Source organism: Ascaphus truei, chromosome 3, assembly GCF_040206685.1.
Source record: "Ascaphus truei isolate aAscTru1 chromosome 3, aAscTru1.hap1, whole genome shotgun sequence".
Taxonomy (NCBI): Eukaryota; Metazoa; Chordata; class Amphibia; order Anura; family Ascaphidae; genus Ascaphus; species Ascaphus truei.
The window spans coordinates 223238616-223259608 of NC_134485.1; the positions used below are offsets into that span (position 1 = coordinate 223238616).

Here is a 20993-nt window from a genome sequence, read left to right on the forward strand (position 1 = left end):
CTTCATTTTCTTTTTGGTTTGATGTTGCCTTTTTAAACAATTGTCATGACTTTTTTTTTTCCTTTTTAATGTACAATTCCTGAGATACATGCTTGCGTTATTTTCAGTTATTTGTGTATATATAATGACTGTCATTTCCTCTCCTAGATAATAATAGCATGTTCTTATAATAATAATAATAATAGCATGTTCTTGTATAGCGCTGCTTGTTTTACGTAGCGCTTTACAGAGACATTTTGCAGGCAAAGGTCCCTGCCTCTATGTTTTTGGCGCCTGAGGCACAGGGAGATAAAGTGACTTGCCCAAGGAGCCGACACCGGCTCCCCTGCTTGAAACTCCGTGCCAGTCAGTGTCTTTACTCACTGAGCCACCATCCCTATTCATTTTGAAATCTTCCCCTTGTTGAGGAAGATTTCGGTTCCACTCTTTGGAATGGAGCTGAACTCTTCAAGAGCGAAGTGTAGACACTGTCACAAACTATTAAGTGGGAAGAATGCTGTTTAGTTTAGTTGAAAACATATTTTGGGAGGAGTGGCTTCACCTAAAGAGATGTCTATAAGTGTTTTCCAGGCGCTCCCGATTTCATTGTGTGCCATTCTTTGGTGAGCTATGGTCCAGATTTTTCTGTAAAAGAGGATTTGTGTGTCTGTACAGTAGACAACATTCGCTTCTGGCTAGCAGTGATTGAAGCCAGCACAAGAAAATCTTTGAGAAGAGGGCATATGGGATGAATCAAGCTGCAAGGCATGAATATGGGTCCCATGGGAAAGGGAGCCTTGTGACTGTCATGCACTCTCCCAGGAGATGGTATATTAAGGGAGATCCACCCTTAAGTATCATGTGACCGCAGAAATCTCCTTTCACTCTCGCATCCATCCCCTCTTGTGTTGTCACACTTCTATTCTTAAGTTGTGAGAATTGATTAGCATTTTACAAAGGGGGACTTTGAGGAAGGGAGAAAAAAAAAGTGGAGCGTGAGAGGGAGGGAGGGAGTGGTAACAGCTTTTTTCACTCTGCCTTCAGCAAGTCTGGGTACAATCAAGCACAGAATGGCCATTTTATAGTAGGGATCCTGCATGACGTATGACTGCTTTCTGGCAGAACTCTTGGAGGACCAGTAGGCAGAGCGGAATTGAAGCTGACAAGACTGCATCTTGGAAAGGGCTGTAATCTACTGTAGAGAACAGAGCCACTCAATCACTGCAGCTGTAAATAGGAGGCAGGGACGGGAGTTCAGAGCAAAGAAAGACAGTGGAAAGTGTTGTTTGGAGAGGAAATTAAAAGGCATTTTTGGTGCATGGGATGAAACAAGCCATGGAAACTGCAGCGGAGGAAACTACAGAACAAAGCCAAGAGAAAAAAGGTACCAAAGAGTTCTTGTTTCAAGCTTTTCAGTGAGTGTCTGTCTGGAAGGCTTAGCTCATTCTGGGTATTTAAAAAAAAAAAATTTCAAGCTTAAACACTGTTGCCTATTTTTTATTTCTGAATATGTAGACACGATTGTGGAATGAATTAAAATGTTATAGCAGCAAAGCATTGGTCAGACCTTACCCATTAATGGAAAGAGCAGATTTGGTCGATTAAATGTCAGCCTTGGTTTATAGCAGCAACAAATGGTAAATGTTGCAACACAAGTATTTTAAATCTTTCTTTGTGCACATTTAATATGCCACTAGTATTTCATCTAAACTGATTTTAGTTATGGATCCTGGCTCTTTTTTTTTGTATTGATTATCTTAAATCTCGAATCTTTTGGAAACTGAGACGATGCTTTGTTGTTGCAGAAATCTTTGATTTGTTACTTCTCAATCGATGTTGGGCTTCTTCACACACACACACACACACACACACACACACACACACACACACACACACACACACACACACACACACACACATACACACATACACACATACACACATACACACATACACACATACACACATACACACATACACACATACACACATACACACGATGCAAGTCAGCTGTCTATTCCATCAGGTGTGCCCTTAAGGTTATACATGGGTTGTAGGTTCTCTGGCTCTTTGTGAGAAGTCACCATTATGTTTTGCTCAGTTAAACCATGTTCGTGAGTTTTCTCTCCTCCCCCCCCCCCCCCTTTTTTTTTTCTTTTTTTCAACAGAGAAATGGTTTCTTAGCAACTAGCCGCCATGTTACAATTGTGACTTTTATGAAATAATGCGCCATCTCTTTGCTACCTAGCACTATTCTATTTTCTGGTGCCTTTAGCAATTATACTTAAAGCCTTCCTGTTTGTAAATAATTGCATATAACCAATAGTTTTTTGTTGTTGCAATATGTTAAAGCTTGCAAATGTGTCCCAATGGAGATACATTAAAGTGTACCACTGGCTCTTCTAGAGCTTTAAAGTATTTGCTACAGCTTGACACAAATATATTTAAAGTGACCCTTCTGTTAATGAATACATTACAGATGATACATATGAGGAGTCCTACAGTATATAACATGGAAGTCATTTTTTCAGACCATAACTTAGGAAGGCTGTACCAAAAACAGATTTAAAATCTACACTTATCTACATATTTCTTGGTGGAGAGGGGAGGAGCGTAGCTTGGGAGAAGGCATTCAAAAATATTTGTGAGCTTGAGATGCTTGAAGTACGTTTTTAATGTGGAAGGTGTATGTAGGAGAAGCAGACTTGAATTGATGGGCGTTCAAATCGGTGAAGCGTATGATGGGTCAATCCAATGAAAAAGGGGGAAAAGGAGTAAAGGGAAGGCAACATGGCGTCTACACACACCCTGTAACGCTGTGACTTTGAATAGACCTCCTGTTGATTTAAAAAAAAAAAAAGATGATGATAAAAATCCCCAGTTGCACAGTGTGATGCTGAGCAATATCTGGGTTGAGATTTGGTAGGTACAGTCGTTTAGAGACAGACATATAGCCAACATCCAGAGGTACGTGGGTGATACTGTATACTTTTGGGGCCTTCTAATCACTACACAATTAAAAAAAGTTCCTAATGGTGTAGATAAAATAAATGGTGGTTCTGTATTGATTAGTCATGGTGTGTTTTTTTTGTTGAGCTTTTTTTCCCCCCCTCCGATATGTGATCATGTTTAAATATGGCTGGTGAGAACGTTTAAGAGTCAGTAGTTTTGTTAAAGTAGCTTTTTTTATAATGCATGTATTCCATATAGCATTGCTAAAAGAGAAGGGAGTCCGTGACAATGCATTTGCACTCTAAGAAGTAAGAATACTTGGAGGTGCTCCGCAGGAACGCCGTAGGAAAAATCCCACAGTGTCCACATAAGAAGAGTAGCACGCTGATCACAATCTCCAACATTTCGATTCAACACCATGAACCTTTCTCATGGTGAGCAAACCATACAATAGTGCAATATTTATACTATCTCCTGGTTCCTCCCCATAAAACAGGTGAATACAATCAGTGATGATTATAATCAAAGAACAATATAAAACAGATGTTTCAGTGTATTCTGCGGCAGATTTCAAGATCTGCCGCCCTACTTCTCCTTCCAAATTGCAGCGTCAAATGAGGCCGTGGACGTCACACGGTGTCGCATTGCCATGGTAACATGACATCGCGCCGTCACGTTCCCATGGCAGCGAGACGCCGTGTGACATGTTGGAGACATGACGCTGCGATTCGGAAGGAGCGCCTCAGCAACATGTAAGTGCCTTCCCGATAGGCCCAACAGCGCGGCATCTGTATATGTGGGTGGCCATTTTTGCTGACACCAACTTTTGCCGGCCTGGGCCTAATGGGAAATCTGTCACTTAATATACGTCCCCAGGAGGAATGGGGTTAATCAGATGATGGGGGTAATGCAGTAAGAAAAGCGTTACATAAAAATAATTTGCAAAGGGATATACTTGATTGCGTGTCACGCCTCACTCGTGTTGTAAACATGGAAGGACTCCCACTCGGTCAACTACCTTCAAAATGGCCGCCGTACGTTTCACTGGAGCCGAACAACTTCTCTGTGCCTTAAAGCTAGAATAGATCTGTCCTGTAGGGTCGTGGACGGAGAGCTCAGCCGGATGAGGTCTGATATGCTGTTATGTATTTATTTTTTTCATTTTATGTAAGTCTCATCCTTTTATTGTGCTTTAAGGCATAGAGAAGATGGTCTACTCCAGTGAAATGCACTGTGTCTATATTTTGAAGGTATTTGACCGAGGTGGGAGTACTTCCGTGATTACAACATAAGTGATGAGTGACACGCAATGAAATATATCTTTCTGCAAATTATTTTTATGTAAGGGATTTTCTGAGATTTTGACTGCATGACCCGCATCATCCGATTGACCACATTGTCCTGGTTACGTATATTCAAACATAATCATACAACATAAAATAAAGAACAAGATGAAATCTATTATCACTGATGGTATTCATCTGTTTTATGGGGAGGAACCCAGGGAGCGTAATCCTACACTATTGTATTTTATTCACCCTGAGAGAGGTTCACTGTGCTGAACTGAAACGTTGGAGATTTAAATGAAGCTGATACCACTTTTCAAGTAGTTGGCGTGCTACTCTTATGTGAATGCTAAAAGAGAAATCATATAGCATGTGATGGTTCACTCTTAGCACAAGGTAAAAATAGTGTATTCACATTGGCAAAATGTCGGTGACAAACATTTCAATGTTTTGAATGTAGTAATTCAACACACGCCTGCCGCAACGTCCCTGCTCCTACTGGCACTTGCTGAACGCCCCCACCCCCCTCCGTAGCGCTATCGGAGGTATGGGGAACCCAGGGGGAGACCTGGCCACATAAGGTATGATGTATTGAGCTAGATGTCTATCCCGGTAGTGTTAGGACTTGCATAGTGGTCATGCTGTGACGTGGCTGCAGGATTATAACGCTTTGGCCAATGAGTTTAACTAAATGGCCGTTATGAGAAGAGAAAAATAAGTATTTAACTATATACTTTCTCATTTGAATGTAGTATTGGGGCTTTTTATCTCTTGTTGTAATACTCTAAGTAACAAATAACCCTGATAAAGGTCCCATACTGTAGCAGACCGAAATGTTGGTTTCAGTTATTGGATTTCAATACAATTTATTTTCTTCATCCAGTGTGCTGTCTTATCTCCAGGCTTCTTGTAGGGTGATATTACTTGTTTAAATAATGCGTGCCCATATAAAAAAAATATCTATCTATATCCATACTGTATGTATAAGGTGTTTTTTTTTTTTTTTTTTTTTTTTTATATAATTCTGATTGAACTTCCTTGCACTTCAGCAAAATGAAATTACCTGAACATTTGTACCTAGAACTACATAAATCAAAAGCCATTGACAACCTCAAACTGATAAACCAGCACATTATAGCTGTGGGAGTCATGAATGTACAAGGAAAACAAAATAAACCTTCTTAAAATGTCTGACTTTGACATGTCTCCAAAGACCATGCATTTTGTGGGGTGTTTTCATTAAGCGGCGATGGTGCTGATCTGGTTTAGCCATCAGGAGGATTGTGACGTCTTTCATTGCAAATGAAAAATCCAGTAACGGGTACGGAGTTAAAAGGGAAAAATATCTAGTTTTGAAATGTTTAGGATGTTTTGTGATGGTCATGGGACGTCCACGAGGAAAAAGCAGAAAGACAGCTGGTGACCTAAGGTTAGAGAGAAGGGGAGAGGTGGTAGTGAAAACCAAATGACTAATTTTCCAAGTGACGAGGTAGAAATGGAGAAGTGCGGGTCCTCGGGGTATGCCAACTGTAAGTGGGAGTGGAAAGGAGGATGGAGACACAGAGGGAGTGGTCAGATAGGGAAGTAAACCAAAAGGAGGACATTCTTGCAGGACAATGGAATGGAAGGTGTGCAGAAGTAACTAAAGAAGCAGAAAGGTCCAACGGAAGGTGTACGTTTAATACACCTCTTACCCCCCCCCCCCCCCCTTCCCTCTCGTGTCTTTTCCTATTCTTCTGGAATTTGTTTGGAAATTACAGCATAGGGCAGATTGACTAAGCTGCAATGCGGGGTAAGGATCCTGTGTTTTTTGCCATTGACTTGAATGTCCAGTAAATACGGATCAGTACCTGATGCCCCAGATTGTGACTTACTGAATCTGTCCCCATGTCTTGCGCTTTTTTGCAGAATTTTAAACGATAAAAATGTGACTGAAGGCAGTGACCGCTTCCTGTAGCCATGACATCCTTCTGTAATAGGTTGGACAACGTCCACATTCTCTTGACCTTTTTGAGTTGGAACAATGTGTTACAAGTACCCAAAGCTAAATGGGACTTCACAGAACACACATCTACAGATGCAGCGGCAATAATTTGAATAAATCATGGCGCCGTTTTTGTGTGCGCTGCTGTACTTAACGCGGCCAATCGCCCCAGGCACACGTGTTTATCGCGGTTGCTCTGTTTGAATTTCATGGATTCTGTTTCGTATCCGTGGCAGAAATGAATGAATTGTAATGTGTACAGTACTGTGCTATTGTGTCAATTTCAGTGTTTAACACTGTGTAACACTAAAATGCCATTTTCTGCACTCGCACTAAAGGCGGTACGGTTGGAAGAATTCCCGCGCCATGACATGGGTATTCCGAGGTTTACACCGTGTGAAGTGTTCGAATAACGGCCGCTGCATCTCTACATTTAAAAGAATATTGTATAATACTGTAATTGTCTTTTGTACTGGTTACTGAGAGGCTTCCAAATTACATTGCAGTTCATTACTTTTACCCATTTCAATCAATAAAGCAATAGTTAACCCCTGCAGTGCTTTGAGATTAACGTTCAAGTATATAGCAGCTAGCATTATAATTCATTCTAAAATGTAATGTCCTTGGGACCAATAGACCTTAAAGCAGCAAAACGTGAAATCTTATGGAGTTTTTTTTTTTATGGTTTATAAATCTGTTCTGTAGTATTAGAAACATTAATTTTTAGTTATTCAACACTTACATTAATGCCATTTTTAATGTGTGAAAGGATCCTTTGATTTCTATAGCAGGCTTTAGCCCACCTCCCAAGCAGTGCAAACTTTTTGCAGCACTTTCCTGTTTGGAATCATTTGTTGCAAATATTCCAATAAACTGTAAACTGGAACCACAGATAATGTTACCTTCATAATATCAGGATACATTGTAGTTGCTGAGTTACAGTACACTGACTGAAACTGAAAGGTGGCGATTGTGTGCCTAACAATCAGGATTTTGACAGCTGTATAACAGGAGCACCAAACGATTGCCAGCTTAAGTAAGAATGTAGACTTATATCTATATCTCTCCAACAAAATATATAGCCAAAAAAACACACATCCTCCTTTGATTTCACAATGCTTCCTGTCCATCTTTGTCATCCTAAGTCCATACAGCCTTCACCCGCACGGAGGTGTGCGCGTCCGTGACATCACCCGCATGAAGTGGGTGCGTTTTTTCAGACATGCTAGACGCGCTGTTGGGGGGGCGTGTCTGATGTCACGGAGCTGGTTCGTCCTCATTGGGCGAACCACTCACGTGATCTGCCCGTCGCGCAAAGAAATAAAGTTTCAACTGATTCCTCGCGCAACGTTCCCCCTCCTGTCGCGCCCGCGTGATCTATGGGTGCGATCAATGCCTTAAGGCAGGGGTGCACAAACTTTCCTCCGTGCGCACCCCTGCCTGCTCTCCTCTGCGCCTCGCCCCCCCCCCCCCTCCATCTGCCCTGCTGGACCCCAGCATCAAATGACGCGCAGGATCATGCAACGCCACGTTGCCATGGTAACATGACGTCACGTGACCCCGCGGCGTCATTTGAAGCCGGGTTACCAGGGCGTCGCGGGAAGGGAAGTGTATTATAGACGCCTCACACGGTCCCCCGGCACTTAATTTAAATGTCTGGGGGAGAGCGCGGGACCTCTATAACTGCTGCGTGTGTCCCCAGTTTGCGCACCGCTGCCTTAAGCAATGTGATCGCGCCGCTCGCGGACGCCTCCCTGGACATTTGTAATAGCAACTTTTGTGTTTAGATATTTTACAAACCGTTGGACATTTGAATATTAAAGAACCGCGAGCCATTATGCGCTTCAGCACACCGTATGTGGAACCGCGAGCCATTATGCGCTTCAGCACACCGTATGTGGAACCGCGAGCCATTATGCGCTTAAGCACACACAACGTATGTGGAACCGCGAGCCATTATGCGCTTAAGCACACACAACGTATGTGGAACCGCGAGCCATTATGCGCTTAAGCACACACCGTATGTGGAACCGCGAGCCATTATGCGCTTAAGCACACACCGTATGTGGATTTCCACAAGTGGTTGTTCAATTTCTCCAACACATTAAGACTTCCAGAGATACACGCCGGTCTTTTCTTTGTGCGAATACATCAATTTATAGGTTTTAATAGATCTGAAGGCGCTGGTGTGTAGTGAACCTTACAAGATATTAATGTCAGTGGCAAGTTAACTGCCCCATGAATCTTCAACTACTTGGAGCGATCATGAAAAGTTTATTTTCCTTAAACATCAGTATGACATTTTGAGGCCATTTTAAGGCAGCCCTCCCCCATTTTGTAATAATTGTTTTTTCTATTGCATGAATTAGGGTGTTCACTGCTTTGGGGAACCCTCGGTTCTTAAGGTATTTGTTGTATGCTGGTCCCCTGCGGGGTCACTAATAGGAAGCTGCAAAAATGATCTCCCAGTGGCATGCTTTTCTATTAGCCTGTGATGCAAGACTGGGGCAGGGGACCCCTTAGTTCAGGTAACACACAATAACATTTTAGGAAAAATAAATGAACAGCACAGGTTGCTGCTTTTAAATATGAATTACACGACTTCTGCCAAACCATCCCAAAGTAAGACGCAGTACTTGTTTCCCATTGATAACCTGAATCCTAGCTTTTTTTTTTTTTTTTAATACCCATGGACATAAATGGCAATAAATAATATTGGGTAATTGCTGAAATTGGCAGTACCACTTTGCAACTCTTCTGTTACGTGCCCAAGTATGTCTGTTTGCTCCCATTCCACACCTACAGTACAAGCCAAACACCCATCAAAGCTTTAAGAAAAGGAGAACTGTAAGTGCTGTAGGGGGGTGTGGTTTTACAGCCAGAAGCCTTTAGTAAATGCACTTCTTGCCTAGGGTTGGAATATTGCTACTGCCATTGGGATACTGCCGGTGGTTAAAATATAAGGAGTCGGCCCACACACTGTGCGCAAGAAAAGGTCCTGAAAATGATACTGCTGTTTAGCACCTACAATTGTTGGCTGGAAGGGTAAGGCTGCGTCCACGCTGCCGCTTTGTGCTTGGCACGGTCCGCACAATCAATTTAAATCTGTCCGGCCATGATCATGCGGTGCATGTCCGTGGGCGCTGGAAGCTTGCTGAGACAGATTACATCTTAAAAAAAAGTTTTAGGCACGCTGAGGGGTCACATGACCACCTCAGCCAATCAGCGCTAGTCACTGTTAAACCACCCCCAAACACCCCCATCCCTCCCCCTCCCTGCTCGCGCTCACAGAAAAAGTTGCCGGACACCCTGCGTTCCTGCTTGGAGAGTTGGTGTCGTCACCACTCAAGCATGGGCGCTCTCAGCAGCAGCGTGGCTGCAGCCCTAATGCAGGTCTATTTAGCACTGTTGAATCCATACTATGTAATTAAAACGCAATACATATTGTATAAAGATACTTCTGTACTTCTAATGTGATGCATTGTGTGTGTGGTGTAAATACAACCATGGTCATGCTGCTGTGGTAATGCTGCTGATATTATCCTTTGTTTACCTTCCTCCTGTCCTCTCTACAGTTCTTACTTCCTTTGTATCATTGTCATTGTTTGATATAAATGATTGGGTAGGAAGTTAGCAGCTGCTGTTCAGGTGTCAGGCTGCAGTATACATGTAACCTGTACAATGTCCCTGCAATAAAGAAATATATGTAGATATTTCTGGTTAACTACTACTGCTTCTTTAGGTGAAAGAAATATATGTAGATATTTCTGGTTAACTACTACTGCTTCTTTAGGTGAAATGTGAAATTGACTTTAAAAGCCTATGCTGGAGGACACTGACTTTTTACTACCTAAAATTGGCAGTGAACACCAGACCAGAAATGGAAATTGGCAGGTACCACTGGAAGTACGGGAGTTCAAGGCCACACCTTCAAGTGCCAGCAATGAGAGACAATATGGGTCCTTTGGGGATTCAAGGTAAATAAAGGGCCCTGTAGAACCCAAGTGTGAATGTAGTAGCTCACAGCTACTGTTGCCCAGTAGTGATTGCCTAGATTTCACATCGTACTAGATTTGTGTATCCCAGATGACTGCGTATTGTGAATATTACATTTGACTTTTCTTCCCCTGCATGCAGTTTAGAAATACAGCCAGCAACAGTCCCTGATGATTTTGTGTTATTCTTGTATTCATACATATGGGAGGAAAAAGTGGAATGAATAAAATCTACAGAATATACAGGGTCCCGCAAGTACTACAGAGACTTGGGAATCTACGAAGCATTCCCCTGCCATGAGTTACAGTGACCTTCATTAGCTTCAAGTAATTGTTTTAAATTTGACCGAATGACAATATAGCATTGATGGTGGTAAAAATATATTTGTGCAAAACAAAAAGTGAATCCCTGCGCTTCTCCCTTAGGTATAGCAATCAATGGGGAATATATATATATATATATATATATATATATATATATATATATATATATATATATATATATATATATATATATATATAGAATAGTATAGTAAAAATATATTTGACATCACGAGAAATCGAGCAACAAGATGGCACAAACTTTAAAAGACTATGGGGCCTATGCAGAGAGCAGCGCTATTTCGAAATTCGCCATTTTTTGGAGAAAATCGCGCAGAAAGCAGCAGAAAATGGCGAGTTCCGAAAAACGCGCCAATTTTTCTTTTCTATTTGTAAAACTCGCCTCGCGGCTGGCGAGAACCGCAATCTCGCCAGTTTTAAAAATATCCGTATGCAGAGAGGCGCGAACGGCATCTAGCGGCTGTTCGTGCCAATAAAATGGCGCGATTGTCTCCTTTTTGCCTCGCCAGAAACAACTGGCAAGAAGCTGCCGCTCGCGGCCATTGCAAAGGGAAAAAAAAGGCGCGAATTTGTTTTTACACGTTTCTGAAGCGCGCATCTCGCCAATTTAAACTCGCCACACGCATCCATGTTAAACATAGCAGAATTCGCACTTTTCTGCATATGGAGAATAAAACTCTCCAAAAAAGCTACTTTTTAATAAATTCGCCAATTTTAAAATTCGCTGCTCTCTGCATAGGCCCCTATGTAATGTCTGCTCTTCAGTCACAGTGTCCTTCTAGATGGCCATATACAAACATCTGAATCCACTAATGTGTCCTGTTTTGTTGTTTTATTCATACACATGGCATCAGGATGATTGAGATTTAATTGTCGTTTTCCTTGCTCGAATCCAAAATGGTCTATAAAAGTTAGACTAGCTAGATGAATGGTGAGAAAACTACATTAAGAGACTCGAGCGAGAATTTACTTCCATATACTGTAAGGGGAGAAGGCAAAAAAACAATTGGCAGTAGTGACGTTCTAATTTATTTCACATATTAATGCTGTTTTATAGCAATCAGGATAGTTGATTTGTCATTACTCCTGGGCATGGCTTGGGCCACGGGAGTTGCATAGTCTGAAAATACAAAACGTTTAGCGAAGTCTTTTACTTTTATTTTGGTAAATAATGTACACAGTGACATAAAATAAGTTTGTACAGTAATTGTACGCATTAATGTTAGATGTTACAAAATCACTCCTGTGATTTTCTTTTCTTTTTTTTTAAACAACTTCTTATAGGGAAGATTTACCTTAAATTCATGGATAACAGCTACCAGCTGAGTATATAAAATGCAAGAATTTAATTTGTATAGCAAAAGTCTAACTAGAACAAATTTTGCAGCCCGAACCTATACTGTACACAATTGCTATTTTATGGCTTTTTAACACCCCTCCTCAGAATGCCCAGCCTGGCCATATCTTTCTCATCGCACACATCCACCGAAGGTAAGTGCAAACACGTTCGTGTGGTAATTAATTGATTGATTTATTCCTAAAACCTAGTCTGTCTGACTGCATTGTCCTGAGGAGTCGGTTGAGAGACAGTGTATTAATTTTGAACTACTGTACTCTACTTTCCAGAGGCATCAGGAGCATAATTAAAAAGAGATAATAAGCTAGCTAAACTCTACAGATCTTTATTCAATAGCTTCCACTTCTTAATGCTCACAGCTTAGCGCCGGAATATTAAGATTTTGGGTTAACAAATAAAAGAAATTGTTTCAAAAATGCCTGTTACATGAATCAGTGTTCCCACAACTAGTCAAGGTTTTCTTGTGCCAAATATAGGGGCATATATGCATACATGAGTGGTTTTCAACCTTTGTTTGGTTAAGGAACCCTAAGTGAAATTCTGAGGAACCCCCAACCATCTCAAATATCAACTGTGTGATCAGATGCATTGTAAATTCTTCTGTATTTGGTACAATTTTCAAATAACCAGAAAATTACAGGGAACCCTTTAGGGATGCCCTGGGAACCCCAGCGTTCCTAGGAACCCTGGTTGAAAAACACTGGCATAGATACTCAAGGAGTTTTGTTTGTGATTTTCATTTCAGCGTGTTTTTAATGTGTTGAAAATACACGTGTTGTAAAGAAAGGTGCATTAAATAACAGAAGCGTGTTTAGTAAGGAAGTCTGTGTTTGGGTTGCAGGTACAGAGTCGAGCCTGAAAAAGGGACAGGAGTATTTTTTTGTTTTTGTTTACATCAATAAAAATGACTAGCCAACAAAACATTCTTTGTGCTCAACTACTAGTATTAATTGGGGTGTCTGTTAATACTGTGCTCCCCCTATTTGGCTTATTAAAATACAAACCACTTTTTATATAAAATAAATATAAATGACTTAAAAGTTTGTATTCCATGACGCAGTACAGAAACAGGCACTTTTATTGACAATAGATGACATTGCTGTCTGACCTTCATCACTAGTTGACATATTTGGGACAAAGAGCTGCTCTCAGTCCACCAGTGAATGCAGCTTCCCTCTGTTTTTGGAGCGAAAGAGTTTCCCTGTTTTTGCATATGAAAGGTCTAGAATAGTGAATCAATGTCACACTTCCTGAGAGCCTTGGGGCACAATACTGCCTGACAAGTTTCACAAGCCGAGAGGGAAAAGCTATGCATTATGAAAGGGAATAAATTGTTTCACCACTTCTCCAATACGTGTGTGTCTATATTATTGTCGTGTATTATTGCTGTGAAGCACTATACTGTACATTAATGGTGCTATATAAATACATTTATACATACGATTATTCATTTGTATTACTTTTTGTTTTGTTTTTGTTCCCCCCCCCCCTCTTGCTCCAAAAGGGCTAGTATAGCAAGAGAGAGTTGGTGTTTTGTTAAATGTGCACAGATTGAGGTTCAGTTTTAGGTACATTTTGAGTAGGGAGGAGTACCCTGCTTGTATTCAAAAAGTCTCTTTGCTGCATAGTAGTGATGCTTCTACCCTTTGCGTGCCAGGCTTTCAGCACTCAAGCATGGGATTGCTTGGTGTAAGGATCAAGTATGTAGTCATGAGCAAGTCCCACAGGATGTGAATGGAAGAGGAGGATACTCCACTTCGGTTCCGATTTTGCCTTCACCACTCTATTGGGAGTGGTAACTATGACCTCCCCCTAGAAATCAAGCAGTTTATGCATGATGTACTCTGTATGTCAGAGGGCCCCTGGAGTGCCGGCCCATATGACATGACCTTGGGGCACCCAACAAGTTAGAAACATAAATAACCAGTTGGGTGCAGGCCCCATCAGATGTTTCCAATGTTGAAGAGATTTCCGATCCGCCCACTGTTTCTCTGTGGATTTGCCCCTGAAGGAGATTAGGAAGCCTAATGAAGGGCGGTGATCTTGTAGTTCGATCATTGACATGGCTTGGTCATTATAGACCTGGCCGTCTGCCTAGAGGAGCAATTAATTCAGAGAGCCCTGCTGAGTGCAGTACTGAGCAGCATGTTCTCAGGGAGGGGAGCTAACCTACAGTATTCACAATATGGTTTCTAAATAGTGATGTCTGCTATAGGGAAGAGCACATCTGCCTCAATTACTGTATGAACTTTATTAAAACAAGGTCATTTGGCAGTCCGGGCCAAATAGACTATATTCACGTTCAGCTTCTCCTGCTGTTGGAAAATACGATGTCCCTTTCCATTCTTTTTTTTTTTTTTTTTTTTCCCCTTTTTTTTTTGCCCCTTAGCTAAAATATCCAGTTAAGTTTCAAATGCGTGTTTAATAGCATGAATTCCCTTCAGAATACTTTCACCCCTTGTTCTAGCTAAGCCCTCCTTCGAATGTGTTAAATCTGTAGCCAGGATCACAGTCGGCTCTAAGCAAGTCGCTGGGCCGTTATTAACTTGTTTCCATGGCAACTGCTGTTCACAAGCCTGGGGACAAAAATGTTTTTATTCTGCTGTGCTGAACAAAAGGGTTCTGGTGATTCTTTGGACAAAATGGTCTTTGAAAGCAAGAGACATTGATGTGTTTGTACCGTGCAGTCTATATTTAGGGGGGGATTTATCCCATGCATTTTTTTTTTGTGGGGATTTAACACAAACCAATTAAGTTGACGTTTTCTATGATACTATCCTATTACATGCTATATACTCTATATACTCTATATACTCTATATACTATAAATGAGCTTTGTGTGTCCCGCATCAAGTTTATACTATAAAAAAAGATGGGAGACAACAACATCATTGTAAATAAATTGAATGATCACTTGTAAGAGGTTAAAATAATAGTAGGTGGGATCCTCCACAAATTGCAGCTCGAGTGATGAATAAAACGGCAACTTGTAGTGAGGTTCTGACTTGAACCTTCTGGCTCATGTTGCCCAAATCAGGCATAGTGGGTTTGGCAAAGCTTGTTGCATCGTCCACTTTTTGTATCTTGTGTTCATGGCATTTATGTTCAGTCTGTAAATAGCATAATACATACATGGATTTTACTCTGCAATTCACCTTTATAATATTGAAGCACACAATGAAAAGTGCTTTTCTTTAATTACACAGTATGCCAACTGATCTGAATTGTCATTCTACATTGTCTACTTACACCTTTTGGTCATATATACTGCAGTTTGATAGAATGGGTCAATTTTAAAGCCCTTCCATTGTGCAATTACATGTAGTATTTTTCTAATAATGGCTTAATGTATGCTGCCGGCAAAATAGAATTGATCTCGACTCAGAAATTTTATTACATTTTTGCTAAAACTATTGCCGACAGGAAATGGGGCCTACCATTCTCCCTTTACTTCTATTATTAAATTACTTTTCTGTAACTTTCAGCAAATTTGCTTCTTACTAAATTCACTCAAACTTTTTTACTTAAGTAGCTCTAGGGATGCAAAAGTACGACTCAACAGCATGCACTTTCATCTACATCAGTGTTTCTCAACATGGGTTCCACGGGCTTCTCTAAAGGGTTCCCTGCAATTTGTAGGTCATTTGAGAATTGTACCAAATACAGAACATTTTAAAATGGATCTGATCCCAGACTCGCTATTAGAGAGGGTTGTGGTTCCGCAGAATTTCACAATATAATTATAGGTTCAGAAAGTGTTGTATAGACAGCGCTACTGTACGTAAAGCTATAGAACAGATATATGTATGTTTTGGGTGCGCGGGAACAATGAAAAGACCCCTAATCTCTTCTAAGTAAACTATAGAACACACCAGGTGTTCTCAGCACTCCAAATTAAACCAAGAAAGCTAATAAAGCTTAGAAATATGTATTCACAAAGAAAAAAAAGACATGCTACAACTATATGCTAATACAAAACAGGTGGTAAATGAAATGCAGGTATAGAGCCTGAAAGGGAGGGGTGGTGAGGGAGGGAGGGAGGGGGGGGGGGGGAGTGATATCACTGACAAAGTGAAGGTGGGTTAGAGAGTCCCTGACGAGGAGGGATATCTGTGCAGGAAAATTTGGGGGGCAACGTTTTGGGGTGTTAAACGTCTCCTGCAGGCCCATTCCAATAGCCTCAACAAAGGGGGGGCTATGGTACTTCCCAAGTCCATTAGAGCACTATCCTCCTAATCTAAAATCAAAGTTGAAGGGCTGTCCAGACTCTCTGAGATACAGTCCCTGTTACTCAGTATACCACAGTGCTAATTGCTTAGCATCAAAATTACTCAATCTGTATATGCATAGAAAAGCCTGTGGTTCATGGTGCACAGTCCTGTTCACAGCAGACAGCGGGCCACTATGAGGCTGCATCAATTGAAAGCCTTAAATGCTGTCGTCCTGGTTCATCGATGGGCGGAGCCAAATGGCGCTCACTTCCGTGTATGGGTGTGACCCATGTGACATCACTGTCAGTCATCAGTGGGTGGGGCTTAACAGCGCTCTCATCCAATGCTATGCTGTGCTGTGGGGGGGCTGCATAAGAAGTGTGTAGCCTCATCAGAAATGCACAGATCAGAGGTACCTCCCACGGGGATGTGGCCAATATGACAGTCTTGTCCTTCCTTGGCTTCAACATTGCCATGGCACTCCAGGGCAGAGGAAAACAAAGGAATGTGTTAATGCACAGATTGCTCTATACAGCCTATTAAAAGCTAATTTCTGGATTTATAGCCACCACACACTACAGATCTTAATGTGCTAAGGCAGTAATAATTGTACTAACCCTTGTTCCTGATTAAAGCCACTTAGCCTTTCTTCAGAGTCATATACATACATTATAATTGAATTTTGATGGATGGGCAGAGGTGGGAAGAGACTTAGAAAGCTATAGTTGGATCCACTGCATACATAGGCAGCGGCGTGCATCCAGACTGAATGGAAAGTGGGATTGACCCCAGGATCATACCTCAGGATAAAGAGCATCAGTACCAGCGCAAAAGCCGTGTGTAGGGCATTCTGCGGGGGCGAGAGAAGAGGAGAGATCCAGTCACTGGGTGGAAAGATGAGCACCAGACCATGGTAATTTAACTCTGAGAGGATATGGTACACCGTAACGCCTAATGGAGGGAGAACAAGAAGCAGGATCTCAGGAGGGAAAACCCAAGTCCAACTCTTTGTTCATTCCACCCGGCGCCAGGGTCCCCAATTTCCTTATCCATCTGGACTCCCTCTGTAACAGCCGTGGCACTAGGTTGCCCCCTCGTGGTTTTTTTTCCGACCGTATCAATAACTTGAAAGCGTAGTTGGCTTACACTGTGCCCGGCCTGTGTGAAGTGGTGAGCCACAGGGGCCTCCATATCACACCTACGCATGGCCACCTTATGCTGTCTGATCCGATATTTTACCGGCTTGGTTGTCTCCCCCACATACCCTAACCCACAAGGGCATTTTATCAAGTATATAACATTCCTATGAAAGGCACATAAGAAATGTCTTAATGAAATATTTTTTTTTACCAGACTGGGGATGTGTGAATTTGTGGCCTTCCTGCATGCTGTTACATTGTGCAGCTGCAACATCGAAAACACGCGTATTTGGGTGTCCCCAAAAAAGTCTGAGTAACCTGTGTGCCTCCAATGTCTGCCCTCCCTAATCTATCTCTGAGATTTATGCCCCTCTTGTAGGAGAACAATGGTTTAGCTGCGAGGCTCGGAGCTAGATCCCCATCTGTACCTAATAGGTTTCAATGTTTCAGAAATATTTTTCTAACCTGGTTGCTCCATGTCTGATATGTTGATATGAATGGTATAGAGAACTCTTTGGGGAGTGTGTATGTACCCCCTATCTACTAGGGTATCTCGTGGAAGTGTTTCAGCCTTTTTCCTCTGTCTGTAAGAGGGACCTGGTGTATCCTCTGTTGGTAAACCTGCCCTGCATGTGATCTAATCTTATCTGGGCCTCTGGTATAGTACTAATGATCCGCCTGGCTCTTTCAAATTGGCAGTGCGGTAGGCCTCTGGTAGTGTCGGGTGGATGGTAACTATCAAAATGTAAGAGATTATGCCGATCTGTTGGTTTAGTGTAGAGATCTGATAAGTCCACCATCCTTGATTTGAAATGGTGGTGTCTAAAAAATGTATGGATTGTGTCAAATGTGTGAATCCAATGGTCTCCCTCGCAGTATTGAGGTGTCCAATGAACTCCAACAGTGTGTCAGCTGTACCTGCCCAGATCATAAAGATATCAATAAAACGCACCCACATACGCCCATGTTCCTTAAATAGTGGATGATCATAAACAAACTATCTCAAACTCCATTCATATAAAGTTTGGCATATGTGGGTGCTGTATTGGATCCCATCGCCGCCCCTTGTTTTTGTACATAGAAACTGCCCTCCAAAAAGGAAGAAATGTTATCTCAATATGATGGAGAGTAGATCTAATATCAATCTCCTCTCATTGGGTGTAAAAGAGCCCTCGGCATTCAATTTTGACCTAACTGCTTGTATGCCATCATCGTGCGGTATTGAAGTGTACAAGCTATTAACACCCATGGTTGCCAAAATAATTCTCATGGTGAATTTGGAACAAGGCAATTTTCCTTAAGTCTGTGGTGTCTTTAATAATGTAAGAGCGTGTATCGGTTACCATTTGGTTCCATTAATTTATCGATAAATATTGATAATGGTTGGAATACAGAGACGGATCCCGCTACAATGGGGCGTCCTGGTAGTTTTTAAGCAAATGTTATGGATCTTCGTGCGAGTATAAAAAACATTTACCGGATCTCTTTTAATCACAAATTCCCTTTACTGTTGATATAATGCCCCCTTCATGAGCCATTGTAACAATCTGCAAGATCTTGGATATGACTCCTGCAGTGCGATTAAAGGGGGTAATTAGATGTCAGACATGGCGGATGATTTCACACCCCCCCCACCCCCAAGTCTGCTGGCTTGATAATAATCTCCCTATTACACTCTATTTCTGTGAGGGTATTTCTCTGCCCATGTGAAGTTGGTACATCTTGGTGCTGTGGGGGTTGTTTTCTTTAGGAGTTTTATTTGCCTGTGTACTAGAGATATGTCTCAATGGTATGATTCATAGGAGGTGGACTGAATCTACTAATCTTATTTTTACAATCCTGTGTTAAAAAATGAAATGATGTCGGCCTCTGCCCATATCGGCGCGAACCCCTGACGAAGGATATTTAGCAAAAAAACATTTGTCGGAGTGACCTATAGAATTTTGCATGATCCTCATTTAACTCTAGTGGGTCAGTATATACAATAGGTACAAAAGATAGTCATTTACTAAAGGACCACTATATGTTTAGCAGAAAGTGGAGTATTAGATATATTTACTACCAATTCTGCGATCTTGTCTGCATCCCTCTCTGTTGCTGGTCTCGTCTGCTTGTGCCTCCGCCCCACCCGCCGCTTCAGTCGTCTCTGGTTCTGGTGTCTTGTAGATCTAAAAAAAACAAAAATCTGGTGCCCTTCTGGATGAGGAGTCACTCTGAGGCGTTGGCAAGATCGGAATGTGGTATCTGTCTTGAGAATGGCCTTTGTTTTCTCCATCTCTCGTCCACTGTTCGGGGATCGCGTCACTGCCAAGTGTATACTCTTCCCAAGTTGTAATCTCTGGCGTCATGGATGAATTTATTCCTCTTCCTGGATTTGATTTCCTTGCTATGTTCAAGTATAAGGTCATCCACTTCTTTTTAAAGAAAAAGCTTAGGTCAGCTGGTTCCAATGTGGTTTATAGTGCTTCCTCTAGTTTAATAATCTGTTGGTATCAGTCAATTCCTTTTGAATATATTCAATAGTAAGAATGATTTAAGTCTTGCGAGCACTTATTTAGAATCCCCTCCCATTTCTCACAGTATTCTTTTTGGTCAGAGAAGAGGGTTGGTCTTAGTGGTAACGAAACCCGCTGGGGATACGTTTGAGCCTAAAGTGTTCAGCAAGTGTCATTGCATGGAGTTCTAAATTTACTCTTTTTTTCAAAAACAACTCTGGGTCCTTGGGTATGTCGGGTGCATGATCTGCCTGTAAAAAAAAATCCTGTTTGCCTAAGCATAAAGTTGCGATGCGAGTTGCATCGATGTCAGATTAAGCAAATAAATGAGGGCTAGCCTGTGTCATAGCTGCCTCTTGACTAGACGACATATGCCAAGTTTAATAGGTGCACGTCTATGGAGGGAAAAACATACAGAAAGTATGTTGTTTAGACAGCACTACCATATGTAAAGCTATAATACAGATGTATGTATGTTGTGGGTGCGCGGGATCAATGAAGAGACCCTCAATCTCTTCTAAGTAAACTATAGAACACACCAGGTGTTCCCGGCACTCCAAATGAAAACAAGAAAGCTAATATAGCTTAGAAATATGTATTCATAAAGAAAAAAAAGACATGCTACAACCATATGCTAATTAAAAACAGGTGGTAAATGAAATGCAGGTATAGAACCTGACAGGGAGGAGAGATGGTGAGGGAGGGAGGGGGGGGAGTGATATCACTGATAAAGTGAAGGTGGGGTAGAGAGCCCCTGACGAGGAGGGATATCTGTGCAGGAAGATATGGGGGGCAACGTTTTGGGGTGTTACACCCCTTCTGCAGACCCATTCCCATAGCCTCCACAGAGGGGGACTATGGTAGTTCCCAACTCCCACAACACACTATTCTCCTAATCTAAAATCAAAGTTGAAGGGAAAAACACTGCTATGTAAGCAGGTAAATGCAGACAATTTTACATAACTGGAATCTGTCTATATAATTATAGGTTCCTTTACAAAAAAAGGTTGGTAAGCGCTGATCTACATCTTGCAGTTCAAAGTCAGCAGCACAAAGACTTACATAATTAACATAGACTTATTAGCACTTTGTATGTCATTTGAAGAAAGTAATTCCCAGATGTCTACAGTTGCATATGGAAGTACGTTTATAGTAGCTATTGTACCATCCTTATATGTGCAGTGTCGGTTCTATGTGGGATATTCCTGATCTGTGGTGCTAATAATTACATATACCCACTGACTCTACCCATC

General features: G+C 41.6%; 1 protein-coding gene across 5 annotated transcripts in view; it reads left to right on the forward strand.

Moving 5' to 3' along the window:
* The window catches only part of GPM6B (glycoprotein M6B), a 128142-nt gene that overhangs the window by 84413 nt on the left and 22736 nt on the right, over positions 1–20993 (forward strand). The window contains exons 1-2 of one of the 5 annotated variants that reach the window (XM_075590195.1): positions 987–1363; positions 10065–10178. The exons of 1 other annotated variant lie outside the window; for it this stretch is intronic. In XM_075590195.1, the coding sequence (XP_075446310.1) occupies positions 1303–1363; positions 10065–10178 (175 nt within the window). In that variant the 5' untranslated portion in view covers positions 987–1302. Of the gene's footprint in view, positions 1–986; positions 1364–10064; positions 10179–20993 lie in introns of those variants that run through there. 3 more of the 5 variants (XM_075590197.1, XM_075590196.1, XM_075590198.1) reach the window with 3 other exon arrangements.